Source organism: Lepidochelys olivacea, assembly GCF_965140295.1.
Source record: "Lepidochelys olivacea isolate rLepOli2 genome assembly, chromosome: 1".
NCBI classification, from domain to species: domain Eukaryota; kingdom Metazoa; phylum Chordata; order Testudines; family Cheloniidae; genus Lepidochelys; species Lepidochelys olivacea.
Window position 1 is genome coordinate 189,260,988 of NC_140411.1, and position 19,065 is coordinate 189,280,052.

At 42.4% G+C, this 19,065-nt stretch overlaps 1 protein-coding gene across 2 annotated transcripts in view; it reads left to right on the top strand.

Moving 5' to 3' along the window:
- The window catches only part of DCAF6 (DDB1 and CUL4 associated factor 6), a 158,076-nt gene that overhangs the window by 25,445 nt on the left and 113,566 nt on the right, over positions 1-19,065 (top strand). Inside the window, exons 2-3 of one of the 2 annotated variants that reach the window (XM_084648852.1) lie at positions 8,336-8,397; positions 17,898-17,990. In XM_084648852.1, the coding sequence (XP_084504978.1) occupies positions 8,336-8,397; positions 17,898-17,990 (155 nt within the window). Of the gene's footprint in view, positions 1-8,335; positions 8,398-9,738; positions 9,881-17,897; positions 17,991-19,065 lie in introns of those variants that run through there. The other variant, XM_084648853.1, reaches the window with a different exon arrangement.

A 19,065-nucleotide genomic window follows, 5' to 3' on the forward strand; every position in this document is an offset into this window, starting at 1 on the left:
ACAATGCAGGCCACAGAATCTCACCCACCCACTCCTGCGATAAACCTCTCACCTACGTCTGAGCTATTGAAGTCCTCAAATCATGGTTTAAAGACTTCAAGGTGCAGAGAATCCTCCGGCAAGTGACCTGTGCCCCATGCTACAGAAGAAGGCAAAAAACCCTCCAGGGCCTCTTCCAGTCTGTCCTAAAGGAAAATTCCTTCCTGACCCCAAATATGGTGATCAGCTGAACCCTGAGCATATGGGCAAGATTCACCAGCCAGATACCCAGGAAAGAATTCTCTGTAGTAACTCAGATCCCATCCCATCACAGGCCATTGGGCCTATTTACTATGAATATTTAAAGATCAATTAATTGCAAAAATCATGTTATCCCATCGTACCATCTCGTCCATAAACTTATCGAGTTTAGTCTTGAAGCCAGATAGGTCTTTTGCCCCCACTGCTTCCCTTGGAAGGCTATTCCAAAACTTCACTCCTCTGATGGTTAGAAACTTTCATCTAATTTCAAGTCCAAACTTCCCAATGGCCAGTTTATATCCATTTGTTCTTGTGTCCGTGTTGGGACTGAGCTTAAATAATTCCTCTCCCTCTCTGGTATTTATCCCTCTGATATATTTATAGAGAGCAATCATATCTCCCCATAACCTTCTTTTGGTCAGGCTAAACAAGCCAAGCTCCTTGAGTCTCCTTTCATAAGACAGGTTTTCCATTCCTGGGATCATCCTACTAGCCCTTCTCTGTACCTATTCCAGTTTGAATTCATCCTTCTTAAACATGGGAGACCAGAACTACACACAGTATTCCAGGTGAGGTCTCACTAGTGCCTTGTATAATGGTACTAACACCTCCTTACCTCTACTGGAAATACCTCTCCTGATGCATCCCAAGACCGCATTAGCTTTTTTTCACTGCCATATCGCAGTGGTGGCTCATAGTCCTCCTGTGATCAACCAGTACTCCCAGGTCCTTCTCCTCCTCCGTTACTTCTAATTGATGCGTCCCCAGCTTATAACTAAAATTCTTATTAATCCCTAAATGCATGACCTTACACTTGACACTATTAAATTTCATCCTATTACTATTACTCCAGTTTACAAGGTCATCCAGATCCTCCTGTATGATATCCCGGTCCTTCTCTAAATTGGCAATACCTCCCAGCTTTGTATCATCCGCAGACTTTATTAGCACACTCCCACTTTTTGTGCCGAGGTCAGTAATAAAAAGATTAAATAAGATTGGTCCCAAAACCGATCCCTGAGGAACTCCACTGGTAACCTCCCTCCAGCCTGACAGTTCACCTTTCAGTATGACCTGCTGTAGTCTCCCCTTTAACCAATTCCTTATCTACCTTTCAATTTTCATATTGATCCCCATCTTTTCCAATTTAACTAATAATTCCACATGTGGCACAGCATCAAACGCCTTACTGAAATCGAGGTAAATTAGATCCACTGCGTTTCCTTTGTCTGTCTAAAAAATCTGTTACGTTCTCAAAGAAGGAGATCAGGATGGTTTGGCACGATCTACCTTTTGTAAAACCATGTTGTATTTTGTCCCATTAACCATTGACTTCAATTTTCTTAACTACTTTCTCCTTCAAAATTTTTTTCCAAGACCTTGCATACTACAGATGTCAAACTAACAGGCCTGTAGTTAACCTGGATCACTTTTTTCCCCTTTCTTAAAAATAGGAACTGTCTTAGCAATTCTCCAGTCATACGGTACAACCCCTGAGTTTACAGATTCATTAAAAGTTCTTGCTAATGAGCTTGCAATTTCATGTGCCAATTCCTTTAAAATTCTTGGATGAAGATTATCTGGGCCCCCTGATTTAGTCCCATTAAGCTGTTTGAGTTTCGCTTCTACCTCAGATATAGTAATATCTACCTCCATATCCTCATTTCCATTTGTCATGCTACCATTGTCCCTAAAATCCTCCTTTAGCCTTATTAAAGACTAAGGCAAAATATTTATTTGTTTAGATATTGGGCCATGCCTAGATTATCCTTAACCTCCACTCCATCCTTAGTGTTTAGCGGTCCCACTTCTTCTTTCTTTGTTTTCTTCTTATTTATATGGCTATAGAACCTTTTACTATTGGTTTTAATTCCCTTTGCAAGGTCCAACTCTACTTGACTTTTGGCCTTTCTCACTTTATCCCTACATGTTCTGACCTCAGTAAAGTAGCTTTCCTTGCTGATCCCTCCCTGTATGCTTTCTGCTTTTTTCTTAATCACCTCTCTGAGATGCTTGCTCATCCAGCTTGGTCTACAACTCCTGCCTATGATTTTTTCCCCCTTTCTTGGGATGCAGGCTTCCGATAGCTTCTGCAGCTTTGACTTGAAGTAATCCCAGGCTTCCTCTGCCTTTAGATCAATAAGTTCTTCAGTCCAATCCACTTCCCTAACTAATTTCCTTAATTTTTGAAAGTCGGCCCTTTTGAAATCAAAAACCTAGTCGCAGATTTATTTTTGTTTATCCTTCCGTTCAGTTTGAACTGAATTAGCTCATGATCACTTGAGCCAAGGTTGTCCCCTACAACCATTTCTTCTATGAGGTCCTCACTACTCACCAAAACCAAATCTAAAATGGCATCCCCTCTAGTCGGTTCAGCAACTACTTGATGAAGGAATCCATCAGCTATCGCATCTAGGAAAATCTGAGCCCTGTTGTTATTACTAGCACTTGTCCTGCAGTCTATATCTGGGAAGTTAGTCTCCCATGATCACACAGTTTCCATTAGTGTTTACTTCATTAAAAACATTAACGAGGTCTCTATCCATATCCAAATTAGATCCTGGTGGTGTATAGCAAACCCCAAGCACTGTCACAGGGGAGGCTCTAGTAGTTCTCTTCCCCAATGTGATTTTTGCCCAGACGGACTCTGTCTTATCCATTCCATCGCTTCTTATTTCTTTACATTCTACCTCATCATTGATATACAGTGCTACTCCACCACCTTTACCTTTATTTCAGTCTTTCCTAAACAGCACATACCCCTCAATAGCTGTAGTCCAGTCATGACTACTATTCCACCATGTTTCTGTTATCCGTATAATATCTGGTTTCACTTCCTGCACCAGTAGCTCTAGTTCCTCCATTTTGTTACCTAGGCTCCTCGCGTTGGTGTACAAACATCTTAATTTTTGCTGTTTGGCCTCACTCACATTCTTTACCCGATTAGGCAGGGTCATTCTACAGCCAGTATGACCTATTGGACTGGTATCCACACTACCCTTCCTCCTTATGTCCATTCTCCTACCCACGACTATATCCTTTCTTACTTTTTCTTCCCTCTCCATGCTAAAATCCGGTGTGAAGATTATCTGGACATCTCCCAAACATCTCCCCCAAATTCCTGGTTTAAAGCTCTCTTAATCAGTTGTGCCAGCCTCCATCCTAGAAGTCTATTTCCTTCCCTACTCAGAGGCAGTCCATCCTGAGAGATCTGTCCTCTGTCCATGAATGCCTCCCAGTGGCCAGACATCCCAAAGCCCTCCTTATAGCACCACTGCCTGAGCCATCTGTTGATGGTCATGATCTTGTCACACCTTTGTTGCCCTTCTCTAGGAACAGGCAGAATCCCACTGAAGATCACCTGAGCCTCGATTTCCTTAAGCGTCTTCCCCAGCTTGGCATAGTCTCCCTTGATACGTTCCAACGAGAATCTACCAGTATCGTTTGTTCCCACATGAAGGATAATTAGTGGATTCTTTCCCACTCTCTTTAGGATCCTTTTCAACCTCAGGTCTACATCCCGTATCTTAGCACCTAGAAGACAGCACACCCTTCTATTCTCTGGATCAGCTCTGGTTACAGGCCTGTCTATCCTTCTCAGTCCCCGATCACGTAGACGTGTCTTTTCCTGGTGACGGTGCTAGTCTCCAGTCTATCCCCTGTTCCCTCTGGCTGTAAGTTCCTTCCATTCCTATTTTCCCTTGTAATCCTCTTCAACCAATCCTGTATCCTCCTGGGGCTCATATATGGTGTAGTCTCCATTGACTCTTCCCCTTTTCCAATGGATTAATTGCCATCAATTCTATAACAAAAAGCTACATTAAAAGCTAAGTGGTTAAACAGTCATGGCAGGAAATGCCCACATAAAAGTTGTATCTGTACAATCTTACTCTTCACTCTATAGGTATGCATTGTTAGAACACTCTTTATCTGTGTAGTAACATAGTATTTTATGCATACAAGACAACGATATACAATTGATGGAATCCTCCCTCATTCAATATGCGCTTTGTAGGAGATTCTCCTTGTCTTGCTTTACTCTGTTTCCCCTTCCACACGCACATTTCCTGCTCAGTTCAGAAACTTCAAAAGCACCCCTGCCATCCATGTTTGACTATTTAAACTGTGAAATGGAATGATATTGGTCATTTATGTTGCTCTTCAAAGTGAATTACAATCAGTAATGATGAGGAAACTGAGGTTAAGTGGCTTTCTCAAACTGAGAGGGACTCAGAGATATAGCTGGGACTGGAACTCAGGAGGTCTGGCTTCGGGTCCTCTGCTTAAGCACTAGACCAGGGGTCAGCAACCTGCGGCACACGTGCCAAAGGCAGCACGCGAGCTGATTTTCACTGGCACGCTGCTGCCAGCCGGGGTCCTGGCTGCTGCCCCTGCTCAGCCAGCTGCCAGCCTGGGTAAACGAAACCCCAGGCTGGCAGCGGGCTGAGCAGGGCCGGCAGCCGGGACTCCGGCTGGCAGAAGACAGCGGACAGAACGCCAGACTGGCAGCGGGCTGAGCCGCTCAGCCCGCCGCTGGTCTGGGGTTCTGTCCGCTGGTGTAGTGTATTACATTTCTCCCTGTAGGAATGTGCTACTTGAGGAGCACCAGGACTGGCAGCCGTAAGTAGTACACCGTAAGTAGCACATTCCTACGGGGAGAAATTTAATACACTACACCGGCATAGGGAAGGCTGTGTCTTCCAAACAGCTGGCCCACTTCCCACCCCCTGACTGCCCCCCTCATAACCCCTGGCCCATCCAACCTCACCCCCGCTCCTTGTTCCCTGACCACCCCCTCCCGGGGCCCCCTGACTGTCCCCTTCAGAACTCTGCACCCATCCAACCCCCCAGCTCCTTGTCTCCTGACCACCACCCCCCCATCCAAACCCCCCATCCCCTGACTGCCCTGACCCCTATCCACACCCCTGACAGGCCCCCTGGGCAGGGCCAGTGCAAGGAGGTTTCACGCCCTAGGCAAAACTTCCACTTTGCCCCACGGCAGCTCCCCGCCCCCCCGGCAGCAGCTCCCCACTGCCCCCTCCCTCCCCTCGGCCCGGGGAGCCCCCCTGTGGCAGCTCCCTGCTCCAGCTCACCTCTACTCTGTCTCCTCCCCGAGCACGCCGCCGCTTCTCCCGCCTCCCAGGCTTGCGGCACCAATCAGGTGTTTGGCGCGCAAGCCTGGGAGGGAGAGCAGCAGAGTGGGGCGGTGCTCAGGGGAGGAGGCAGAGCACAGGTGAGCTGGGGTGGGGAGCGGTTCCCCTGTGCGCTGCCCCCCCCTACTTGCTGCAGGCGGCCATCCCTGCGCCCCCCTGCCCCAGCTTAGCTCTGCTCTGCCGCCACCCCCAACCACTTGTTCGCCTAGTAGTTGCACCGGCCCTGCCCCTGGGACTCCCACACCTATCCAACCACCCCTGTTCCCCGTCCCCTTACCATGCTGCTCAGAGTATCAGGACTGGCAGCCGAAAGTAGTCCACTGTAAGTAGCACATTCCTGTGGGGAGCAATTTAATACACTACACCCAGCTCCGCTCAGCCCGCTGACGGTCTGGAGTTCTCAAAATATGTTCTCTCACCCCTTATCAAAAATTACACTACAATTAGCTTAAAAACTTGAAAACTTAAAAACTTTATATATTACAGTAATTGTTAGAAAATGTATGATAATAATTACATAGGTTTGATGAAACAAAGGTGGTAGTTCTTATGTGCCTGTGTTTAATTTGTGTTTTCAATGGTTTACCTTCTAAAAAAATCTCGCATGTTTCACACCCCCAGAAAGGGCATCTCGCACCCCCAGGGGGTGCCTGCATCCTGGTTTAAGAACCACTACATTAAACTGATAAGATCTGCATTTTAATTTAATTTTAAATGAAGCTTCTTAAACATTTTCAAAACCGTGTTTATTTTACATACAACAATAGTTTAGTTACATAATATAGACTTAGAGAGACCTTCTAAAACCGTTAAAATGATTTACTGACATGCGAAACCTTAAATTAGAGTGAATAAATGAAACACACCACTTCTGAAAGGTTGCTGACCCCTGCACTAGACCCTGTTCCACTTTCCATTTGAGACCAAAACACATTGACCATCATGTTCCTATTTAAAATACATTGTGCTTCTTAAAGCATATTCTACTTATTACTCCTGGAGTGAATTCAGCGCTACTGCACAGACACAGAATTCATGTCCTCTTCAGATTTCTTTGCTTCCACACAGAAAAATGACTTTCTGACATGGAAGCAAAGGGAAGCCACAAGAGCGGTCATGTGCCCCTCCCCAGCAGCACAGTTGCATTGTTTTGGGCGCCTAGAGCAGGCACCGGAGAGGTAAATCACTGGGGGGGGGCAGGGAAGGGCCTGAGGACGCTCTGGCTGATGCATCCAGATCCCCTCCCCAAGCCTCACCCCCCCCTACACTCAGAACCTGCCACCGAGTCCCCTGTGCCCAGAACCTTCCACTGAGCCTCATTTCCCCCCCTGCTCCCCCCGCCCGCACCCGGCTGGTGGTTCTTACCCTGCACTGGGCTCAGCTGCTAGTCTTGGTTGGGTTGATGGTGGAGAAGGAAGGCATTTCCACTGCACAGGGCGGCCAGGGCCGGAACAACCTGCAGAAGTCTCCCCCTGCGTCAGGAAACGCCACACCTTTCTTCCTCTATCGCTCCTCACCCACAGGAGAGAGGGGGTCACTGTACGGGGAGCTGTTTCCCTATCTGCCCAACCCCCATTCATCTGGACCCCCTCCATACCCAGAGCCCTCTGCTGAGTCTCATTCCCCCCCAGTCTCATCCAGTCCCCCACTGAGCTCCCTGCACCTGACCCTCCCCACCGTGCTCCCCTCCCGGTGTATCTGGACCCCCGCCAAACTCCTCTCCCTGCATCTGGACCCCCACTTCTGCACCAGACCACCCCCCTGCCAAGCCCCACCCACTGCATCCAGACCCCCATCCCTTCACCCAGACCATCCCCTGCTGAGCCCGCTGCACTCAAACCCCTACCCAGACAGGCCCCACCCCCTGTGCACCTGAACCATTCCGAGCCTCGTGCACCTGGACCCCCACCCCACAGAGCCCAAACCAGGTGCACCTAGACCCCCATCCCACAGAGCCCAAACCAGGTGCACCTGGATCCCCACCCCACCGAGCCCCACTCCCCCAGCACTCGGATCCCCCGCTCAACCCCCCACACCCAGATCTCCTGAAGCCCCATCCCCTCAATCAGACTCTCCCTGCTGAGCCCAAACCACCTTCACCTGGACCCTCCCGCAAGAGTCCCATTTCTCCTGCATCTGGAACCCTTCAGTGAGCCCCTGTGCATCCAGATCCCCCACTGAGCTGCCCACACCCAGATTGCCCCTACACAGAACCCTCTCACCCACACCTAAATCCCACCACACTAAGCCCTTCACATTTGGATCCTGCTGGGCTGAGCCTGCTTGCCCCATACCTGGTGTGCCTGGCACGATGGGACAGGGCCCCAGGGTGTTTCTGGGACAGGTCCGGCACTTGTGCTGTGTCAGGGTCTGTTGCAGCCTCACCGCTGAGTCCCTGTCCTCGGAGAGGAGTAGGGGGGTGCCTGAAGGGTGATCTTCCACCTCTGTACAGCCAGTGACCTGTGCTCCTCACTGCCATGCCGGAGCCTCCACATTTATTTATTGACAAATAAAATTTTCAGAATTTTTTGTAGAATTTTAAAATTTTGTGCCTAGAATTTTTAATATTTTTGGCACAATTCCCTCAGGAGTAACTTCTTATCTTCAGTTAGAAGTTTTTAGCTATTGTTTGTTACTGTTCATAAGTTCTATTTTACAGCTTCTAATTTCTAAGTGTCTGCTTGTTGTGAAGCTTGCCAAATGTTAGCATCACAATTTCTAAACTGGTGCTAAAGATGGTAGAACAGCAAATAAATACGAAGCATTGCTTTTTCCATTTGAATATTTGAACCATACAAATTGTATTAAGATTTATACTACATGCAGGTTCTGTTCTATTTAGGTTCTTCTGCTGTGCGCAGCACCATGATATCTGATTACCAAAGTTTTTTAACCTCAGCTTTTTAAAATGAGACTATAATTCAGTCTTCTTTCTTCAACAGGAAGAAGAGAATTTATCCAAAGATTAAAACTTGAAGCAACACTGAATGTGCATGATGGCTGTGTAAGTGATTTCTTGTATCTAAGTTTTCAGAGCTTTAAAAATGTGGTGTCCCATATCAGAGTGTGTGTACCTATACTTTAAAATGTATTTAGTTTGCATTTTTAAGCTGAACTGAAAATATTTACTTGCCAACACCTACATCCAGGCCCTCTGGGTTCTATTTCTTCTAAAGCAGTTGACAACAACTGAGTCCCTGAAACTGAGCAATGAGCTGTGTTCTCTTCATTGCTTTAGTTATGAGGGAGGCAGTCACCTATAGCAGGGAAAACTGGACTTGGGTAGGAGCAGGAAAGTGAAGTAAGAACTAATCTTAAATAATTTCTAATGTAATTATTTGTAGTTTAAAACACATTCTGATATTTTAGGATTTTATTGTATTGCTTTGCTTGAGGCATTTTAGTTCTCTTCTAAGCTTAGAAATGAGGAAGGGCTGTATATTGATTATAAAAAAGGCGCAATACTGTAACCTAAAATGTGGCTGACCTTGAAAACGCAATGTGAAATGGCACAGTCACATGGTATAAAGAATAATTATGGATTTTTCTTTTAAAGTAAATATTTAACTTTTTAAATAAATCTCTACTTTTCTATATCTAGCTGATTGCAAAATTCTTCCATGCTGTGCTCTCATAGCCACACTTCTGCTAACTCATCATTAGATTCTGCTTCTGACAGCAGTGGCAGAAGACAGGTAGGCAGCAAATAGACTGTGTTACTCAAACTCCACAGGACTGTTTGAGCTGTAAGAGTAGTGGATACATTTGACTAAGTTCTGTGATCTAGGTGGTAGAGGTTGGCTGTTGCGGCAGGGCTTCTTTGCTGGCCTGTCATCTCTCAGCAGAGCTGAAGTTCATGTTTGTTAATGCATGTGTTTTGTTTTTCTTCTCAGAGAGGATTTTTGAAAGGTGCTGGGTTGTTCAAGGGAAGAATGGCTTGTAAAGTCCATTATATGCAAGCTACTATGTAAATAAAAATGTTGAAGTTGGGCCTTTACACAAATTAAAAAAAATAGATTCAAAATTAAGGTTCTCACAGAGCTATAATTCAGCCCCCCTGAGCATTGTGATAGGGGCTTAATTCTTGTGCCTGTTAAAGTCATAAAGTTTTCAAGCATGCAGCTGATAACCCCTTAATTTATTCGTATTCTAGGATGTGGTTATATCTAACCTTACTTGATTAGTGTTAGCTTAATTTCATAAGCTTAAACAGGTGACATGTTATCGATGGTTAGCTGGCTGTAGGAGAGGATGTTGAATAGGACTTGCTCTGAGTAAAAGATCTGAACTCTTCACAGGTTGTATAACTTAATGAAGAATGGCCAATGTGAGTGGAAAAACTACCAGCTCCGTATCCTCATCGCCACCTAAATGTGAACTCAGAAATCTTATGCTGCTATGAGAATGATCGGCTGCTGTTTGCAGCATGAATGTTTGATGGATGTGTGCCCCTTGCATGCTAATGAATAAGGAAACCAACATAAATGGTCAGACCATTATTTTCAAATGCTAGTAACTTAATTTCAAAAAATATTTCAGACTTAAAACTCTTATTCCAGGGGTTCTCAAACTGTGGCTTGGGACCCCTCATGGGGTCGTGAGGCTATTACATGCGGGGTCATGAGCTGTCAGCCTCCACCCCAAACCCTGCTTTGCCTCCAGCATTTATAATGATGTTAAATATATAAAAACGTGGTTTTAATTTATTATAATTAAAAATATTTATTTATTTATTTATTAGGATTGCTGTGTGAAAGGGGTCACCAGTAAAAAAAAAAAAAAAAAAAAAAAAAAAAAAAGTTTGAGAACCACTGTCTTATTCTGAGCTACACATGGTTGAGTTTAAAGCTCTTAAACAAAGAGCACCTTCACATATACTTAATATCTATTCAGTTACATACTCAAATTACTGAACACATTTTCTTCAGATTTACCAGAATAGTTACCTTTTTGACTGGGACTGAAATAAGAATTTTAACTTAGATACATTTTATGAGAATCATAAAAGACTTAAAAAAAAAAAAAGGTATGGTATGGAATTGCCATGTCTCAGGATTGTGATAAGTTATGTTGTGATATTTATTGTTACAGTTGTAAGGTAATGAACGATACACATGATTTTGGTCGAAATTTTCCAGTTTAGTACTGAAATTAATCCATCATGTGGATTTATATAAAATAAAGTATAATTTTATTTCAGAGTCTCTTCAAAGTATGAAAATATGTTAGAAATCATTATATATGGAGTGAGTAGTGATGTTTACCATTAAGACTGCATTAGTTTTTTCATTAAGAAAGGTCCTTTTTTAGTTGTTTATAACCTTATCAAATACTCATCTTTTGGGCTGAAATATTCCAAATCTGGTCTCTTCTTGAAGGTGAATTCTTTTTAAAATGTGAATAAAAATGTTCTGCAATTTTCAGGTACAAGAAAATGGGGTCAGGGTTGGGGGGATACTTTAACCATTACCAAAAAAAAAAAAAAAATCTAAGAATAGATACAGCTGCCCAGTGGAGAGTGAGAAAAACTTGAAATTTGCCATGGAAATGGTTTGTGGGATAGACATGGGCCTTATGGAGGTCTTGTGAAGATGCATTTTGAATTGGCAATGTTAGGATTTTAAAAATGTACTTTGCTCATGCATTTTTTTTAAGTGAACAGCAGTTTTTTAATGACAATCTCCTAATGTTCTTTTGGCTCTGTGTGTGTGTGTGTGTGTGTGTGTGTGTGTGTGTGTGTGTGTAAAATTTTGAGTGGATTCTCCTTATTTTAAAGGTGCCCTTCAGAATCCTGACTTGCTTCCTTCCTCCAAGAATCATATGAAGTAATAAGAGCCCTTGCCTCATTAGTACACATCTCTTGCAGGACACAGCTTTTTATTGCTCCACATGATGAAATTTTCTTTGCATGGTCACTTTTCTTTTATAAAAGCTTAGAAATGCCATCTAAACAAAAGAATATTGAAGTTGCAGAATCAAATTGCCAAAGGCTTTGATTACATGAGCATGCTTTTTTTTCTCTGACAGGACTCCTGCCTCACTCAGTGTGTATTTCAACTGTATGGAGAGAATGTGGTGGATGTCCTAATGAATCTTTTATTTTTGGTCAAAAATAATTTGAACTTGCATCAGTGTCACACACACTACTCTGGGGGCACTCATCAGTCAGTATGGCTGATGTTTAGTGGATGAGGCAGGACTTCATGTTGAAAAGTGAGAATAAGGATAAATATTGAAGAACTGTCTCATTACACATCATGCAGTCTGCATGTTGAATGAAGCATGAGTCATGGGGGAGAAACAGTATGTGAGCATGTAATTAAAAATTGTGATATAGTACATAGAATCTTAGAAATAGAGGGCTGGATTAAATATACCTAGACCATCCCTCACAGATGTTTCACAGATGTTTGTCTAACCTGTTCTTAAGAACTTCCAATTATGGGATTTCACCTGTTTCCATGCTTGACTATTCTTACAGTTGGAATTTTTTCCTAATATCTAGCTCAGCAGTTCTCAAACTCCATTGCACCGTGACTCCCTTCTGACAACAACAATTCATATGGGTTGGTGAGGGAGGGTGTGGGGACAGAACCCGAATCCCGCTGTTCCTGGCTAAAGCAGTCATGCTTCGGCTTCAGCCCCAAGTCCCAGCGAGTCTAACAGCATCCCTAAGGACCCCATTAAAATGGGGTCCCAACCCACAGTTTGAGAACCGCTGATTAAATCTCCCTTGCTGCAAACTAAGCTGATTACTTCTTGTCCTACCTTTTGTGGTCATAGAAAACAATTAATCACTCTCCAGTTTATATTTTAAAACAGTTATCAAATCCCCGCCCCCTCAGTCTTCAATATAATAAACATGCCCAATTGTTTCAACCTTTCCTTTTAGGTCATGTTTTCTAAACACTTTCCTTTTTTGTTCCCGTTCGTCCACATCCTTCTTAAAGTGTGCTGCCCCTACTGGACACATTACTCCATCTGAGGCCTCATCGGTGCTAAGCAGAGCAGAACAGTTACCTCCTGTGTCTTACGTACTGTTAACACATCCCACAATGATGGTTGCGTTTTTCGCAACAGCATTGCTTTGTTGGCTTATATTCAATTTGTGATCCACAATAACCCCCAGATCCTTTTCTGCTGTACCACTGCCTAGCCAGTTATTCCCCGTTTTGTGTTTATGCATTTGATTACATGTACATATGGGGGAAGAGTGAAAGTTGCATGGCTATTTCCTGACTTTGCAACTCCTTGTGATGGTAATTTAAAAAAAAAAAAAATAGAGCAGTGGTTCCCAAACTTGTTTCGCCGCTTGTGCAGGGAAAGCCCCTGGAGGGCCTGACAGGTTTGTTTACCTGCCGCGTCCGCAGGTTAGGCCGATCGTGGCTCCCAGTGGCCGTGGTTAGCTGCTCCAGGCCAATGGGAGCGGCTGGAAGCGGCGATCAGTATATCCCTCGGCCCGTGCTGCTTCCAGCCGCTCCCATTGGCCTGGAGCAGCGAACTGTGGCCAGTGGGAGCCGCGCTTGGCTGAACCTGCGGATGCGGCAGGTAAACAAACCGGCCGGGCTTGCCAGGGGCTTTCCCTGAACAAGCAGCGTCCCAAGTTTGGGAAATACTGATATAGAGGGATATGTGTTGTGTACTATACTTATTTTTTTCCTCTCCAGGTACTGCACCTGATTTACACCATAAGTGAGAACTTAAATTAGTGTAGTGTGATCTAGGGTTTAATTTTACTTCTTGGAAGAGTGATATTCCCTTCTTCTCCCTTTTCCTTCAATTTCTTCTCTTGGGATACTTAAATAATTATTTATTCTAAACAGCCTATCGTAGATGAAGGTGTGTGTGGGTGTGTGTGTAAATTGTCCAGAAGAGCAAGCAGTAGTGGGTATCTACCTTTGAGTGGGATATTAGTTTTTTTCTGATCTACTCCTTTTGGGAATTAGTCCTACAGAGTGGTCTGTGAAGATGAAAGGTAGGACTGTTTGTTAGGGTAATACAGAGTTTTGGGCCAGCTGTTGAGAGGGTTTTCCCTCTGAGCACTGATAAATACAGTGTGGTAGTTAATCACAACTGCTGGAAGAAGCAGTGGTCTCTGATTATAATATGGGCCTGTTGCATTAAGGGCCTTTAACTTGCAAATCATCAGTAGCAAAATCAAGAAGTGGATTTAGTAGTGAATGAGAAACCAGTGCAAGTTGTGGATCACCAGCATATGTTCTTTCAGGTAATCATAATAAAGTGGCTTCTTCATGAACTTATCTGGGGCTAGGCAGAAAGTATTATATTTGTCTAACCTGGAGCTGATGTATGGATGAACCAGTGCAGTCACATCATCATCCAAGAGGAATGACTGAAGTCGTCTTGCTGTGTTGTTGTGGGGTGCCATTATTAGGATCATCACTATTGCTTTTTTCATTCTGTCTGCACATCTGTTCTTTAACAAAGTATCTTCTTCCCTGTTCTGTCTTTTAACAACTACCTCCTATTATTCTTTTTGCTGGCTCTCGTCCCTCGTGTGTGTGTGTGTGTGTATACATAGGAAGATAGATTCATAATAATTTTGCTGCTTCCTTCTTTTTTGAAAATTTTTATCTTTTTCCTCTTCAGTGCCTTTTTATTCACCATTAGTGGGCTCCTCCGGAGCAGCAGTAGCATCCTTCACGTGGAAGGGGCTGTAGATGGAAAATAACTAGCATGCTGGTCTCTCTCTTTTTTTTTTTTTTTTTTTTTTTTTTTGCAGCCAGCTGGCTCTGTGAAGTTGTGCTGTGCTTGACCACTTTGCTGAGCTACTGCTGTTCATCAGTCAGATTACTGTAATGTTAAATAAATATGTAGGCTGAATCAGTGCCTCTCTCATTGTGGATGTTTGTACCCATAGCTCATCTGGATCAATGAATCCTTATTTTGTTAAGGAAAATTATAGTATTTTCATGTTCTAAAATGAATTAATTACATTTAGCAAAAGTTGTTTTCCCTATTGAGAGCTTAGAAAAATATTCAAATAGCTGAAATAATTTTTTTCCAACTTTTAACTAAAACAGATGTTACCTTTTGGGCTCAGACTGGGAATGAGACAATCTAGCCCAAAAGAAGATACTTTTAACAAGTTATGTACGTATTAAAATAAGGGTTTAGAATGAAAATGCTTTCTTGGCCTTGATTAGTGTCACCACTAATATAGTACTCTAAAGAATCATCATAGTTGAGCACTCCAAAACCTCAGTCAAGACTTGGTGTTGTCACTGACCTTGAATAGCTCCTTGGGAGTACAAGATGTTGACGGGGACACTGCATCAGGCAGTGTTCAAGTATTTGCCTAGGCTCTCCTCATTCATATTTGGGTTTGTTTCTCCATTTCCACTTGATCGTATTGTCACCTGCTACCTCAGCGCTCTCTGATTAGAGTACACCAATTTTTTTGTTGGAGGTCAGTGCCTGGAGGGAATTGTTTTGAAGGAACCAGATTCTCCAAGATCATTGGTACTTCCTGCCATTTTGTTACTATGTAGATTCTAACAGTGGTATTTTGGGGTAAGAGATTTTCAGAGGCAGATCTTTCTGGACTTCAGCCTCTTAGGTAGTAGAATGTGTCTATGCAGTGGATGTCTTGGATCATGTACCTGCTTTTATATCTCCTTCTTACTGAAGGCATCCTGCCTATCTGGTGGTGGTGCAATCTCAGTAAGGCACTACAGCGACAGTGTGGGAGTCGGTTTCAAAATCCTTGTGATGATCCCTCAGGACAGTTGAGTTCAGTATCAGTTTTGTGCATGGCTTGAAAGTGACCATACTGGGGCAAAGTACTCTGCAGTTTAATAACACAGGGCGTCTGGTTGCTCAGAATGTTTTGGCATCAGCTCCCTGTTCTGTGTTAGCCAGTTTGTGGAGAACACGATTCCTGGAGTTTAATTTCTTATTTAGCATCTTGATATGCTCTTTGAATATTAGTGTTTTGTTTTAATGTGACCCCCAGGTATACCCATATGTTTATAGTGCTCAAGGATTGTACCATCACACAATATCTGGAGTTTTTGCTTGGCCGGATGGTGCTTCAAGGGGAAGGAGCACACTTGTGTCTTGCTAGTATTGGCATTCAGGAACCACATATGACAGTATTTTCCAAGTATACTCAGGGAACCAATTAAAATGTGCTCAGTGTCCTCATATCTTTTTTTATTGGGTAACGATGCAAAGATCAGCTGCATAAATGAAATACTTGTACATTGGAATTCAGGTTGATATGTTTAGACCAGTGGTTCTCAAACTTTTTTTTTCACGGATCACATGAAAATTGCTGAGGGTCTTGGTGAATCACTTAATGATCTTTCCAAATGTTGTTTGTACCATTAGCTAACTATTGTAAAGCGCTTTAGACAAAAGCACTATATAAAAAATACCCCCTATATAAAAAATACCCCTTCAGTCAGCTGCCGCTAGGTCCTCTGCCAATCTGCCCTGGAAGAAAATTCCTTCCCGACCCCAAATATGGCAATCAGCTAAACCCTGAGCATGTGGGCAAGACTTACCAGCCAGACCCCCAGGTAAGAATTCTCTGTAGTAACTCAGATCCCACCCCATCTAACATCCTATCACAGGCCATTGGGCATATCTACTGCTAATAGTTGAACAATTAATTGCCAAGATTAGGCTGTCCCATGATATCATCCCTTCCATAAACTTATCAAGCTTAGTCTTGAAGCCAGATTTGTCTTTTGTCCCCACTGCTGTTCCGGAGCTTCACTCCTCTGATGGTTAGAAACCTTTGTCTAATTTCAAGTCTAAACTTCCTGATGGCCAGTTTATATCCATTTGTTCTTGTGTCCACGTTGGTACTGAGCTTAAATAATTCTTCTGCCTCCATGGTATTTATCCCCCTGATATATTTATAGATAGCAATCATAATAGTAATAGTTCACTAGATATGCCATTGAGTCCAGTTGCCTTTCCACATTTCAGGGTTTTCATGGCTATTGTCAGCTCCTCTATGTTGAGCTGCTCATTATGGACCTCACTATCTCAGAGGAGTGAGTGAAGTTTCTGTTTAACTGAACTCTTAAGACGTATTACTGTGATAATCCAAACTTTCTATTTTTCTGTATTTGAGTTTTACATCTTCATTGGTAATACTGTAATGTTGCGGGGGGGGGCTAAGGAAAAACTTACAAGGAAATAAAATACCAAGTGCTCCCACCCTCATTTGGTTCCTTACTGGAAGAACATCATCGCAGTCTTCTCATAGGTGAGATCTGGGAAGGTTTTTGCAGTTCTATATGGGCTTTTCACCAGGTTTATGAGAAAGTATGGCCTCTGTGAGTGTGTTCATGTTAGCCAGATCCTGAATACTTAGTGCTTTGAAGATGCGATAATGAGAACTTTGTGACCCCAAATTCAGAGCACTCTGTAGAATGAAATACATTCTAGGGAGTAAAACACCCAAGTACATCAAATTATAGGTACTAGAAACTCTATTGAAAGGCTTACTTTATCTGAGGGGACCCTTGTGATGCCACAGGGACCAAAGAAGGCAATTCAGAGTCTAGAAAGGTGGATGTGGGAAGGGGTCCAAAACCTGGAATGCTCTGTATTAACCAAATAACTATTTTTACGAAAGACTACTGAATTTAGTCAACTGCTGAATTTTAAGCATCAATTTCCTAGTTAGCTGAGCACATATGTATAAATGTTATTTTAAAAGTGCACGTTAGTTCGCATAATAAACAGCAAATTAAAGTCTGTTGCTTGAGGTATGTGCTTATAGGGAGATGCAGGAGCATGGTGTATATATGAAGAATGTTACAGAATACATTAGACTGAGTACTGAGAGATGCCAACATGTTTCAAGCAGGTGGACTCTCATCAAACAATTTGTTAAAAATCACAGCTTTTTTTTTATGCTAACAACTCAGATTTAATGACTTAAGAGATCTTGTTGGAATCAACTGTTAGAATATACTTTTCAGTGTCTATAGAAATGTTGACCTTTTTGATATTGTGTGTGTGTAAACTTTTTTAGTCATTTTAAGTTTTGATATGAATAAGAATATAGGTAAAAGATTAATTTCTTCAGCCTGGTGTGTTAACTAATTTTTCTCAATAATACATTAAAGGCCTGATTTTTGTTTTTTTTCATTGGAGGTATGGTTTGGCCTAACCTTCACACACTGTGCAAGTTTGGACCTGAACACACTACACTTTTCTTTCACTATCAAATACATATCAATTCAGATTCTCAACACCTACATGCACATTTAATAGAATTTTTGTTTGCAAACCCCATCACCTGCATGTGCAGGTGGCTAGCCTCGGGAAAGCATGTGTGTGCAAGGTGTGGCCAAGTAGTGAAAATCAGGTCTCTGAACAGATTTAAGCACTCCTGTGTATTTTGAAGTTGTTTAAGTAACTTTATGATTCCATTTTCATATCTAGATATTTCTTGGCTTTTTTATTTTCTATTTTAAATATTTTTCCTATTAAATATTTTTGTTTAAATATTTCAAACAGGTGAATACAATTTGCTGGAATGATACAGGAGAATATATATTGTCAGGTTCAGATGACACCAACCTCATAATTAGCAATCCCTACAGCAGAAAGGTAAGTTTACTTTCTGGATAATCAATATTTTACAGTATTTCCCCAAAATCTATCTGCCCTTGTTTTAAACATCTCTACTCCAATTTATAGGAGGGAAGCATTGCATAGCTATGTACCACACTGACAACTTGTTAAGAGCCAGAGGGTTGCACTTACATTAGTTTACGTAAAATGGAGTAGGTTGCAGTTGCAATCATGGAAGCATGGCCCATGGAGACTGCCCTGTTTCAGCTTGGTTTACCATGCCTATCTCTAGCACTAACTTTTGTTACATAATTAACACATACAAATTATAAATACACAAAATGCATAATACTTAATGCACAAAGCAGCATGGACTGCTTATACATGAGATGGTACAAATGCTAATCTCCTTATAGCATTTCTTCTGTTTTCATCCACTCCCTTCTCTAAAACTGGAGGCAAGGGAGAAGCTTTTCATTGTACTCTAAAAGTTTGAGAAATCTGGACTCCGTTGGTTCAAGCTGGGAATAGAGTTCAACTTCCTGAACCAGCCTTGTGTTTTTTTTTATGCTAAGAGATTGCTGGCATTAATGACTTTTCTGATCACAACTGTGGCAGTATCCTAAGTAAGAAGTGCTGTTAAGTATGCAGTTCCTAAACTATTTTGGATTTTATCAGTAACAAACAGTTTAAAGTTGTGTCTCAGCATAGAATGTGGCGGTGTTCCAATGAAGATCGAGCACTGCAGGCTGAACCTGTAGTCTCCAGGAGCCTGATTTACTTATTAAAGTGAAAGTTAGCTAAGTGTTGTATTGCAAAATTCATTGGGATGGAAGTTGGCTCCTTTTATAGCTTTGAGAATAATTGTAGGAGTTAGAACCTAATATTTGTACAATGTTGATTTTTTTTTTTCTTCTGACTTACTGACTTTCCTTAAGTCAGGAAACTTATTACATTTTTTAAGTGCAGCTGTAAAGGTACTTTAAAATATTTGTGTGTGGCTGATGCCTTTCTGGTATTTTGGATGAAAGATATTAAATGGGTTAGTTCCCTTAAATTTTGAAAAAAGAAAAGGAGTACTTTGTTAGTCTCTAAGGTACCACAAGTACTC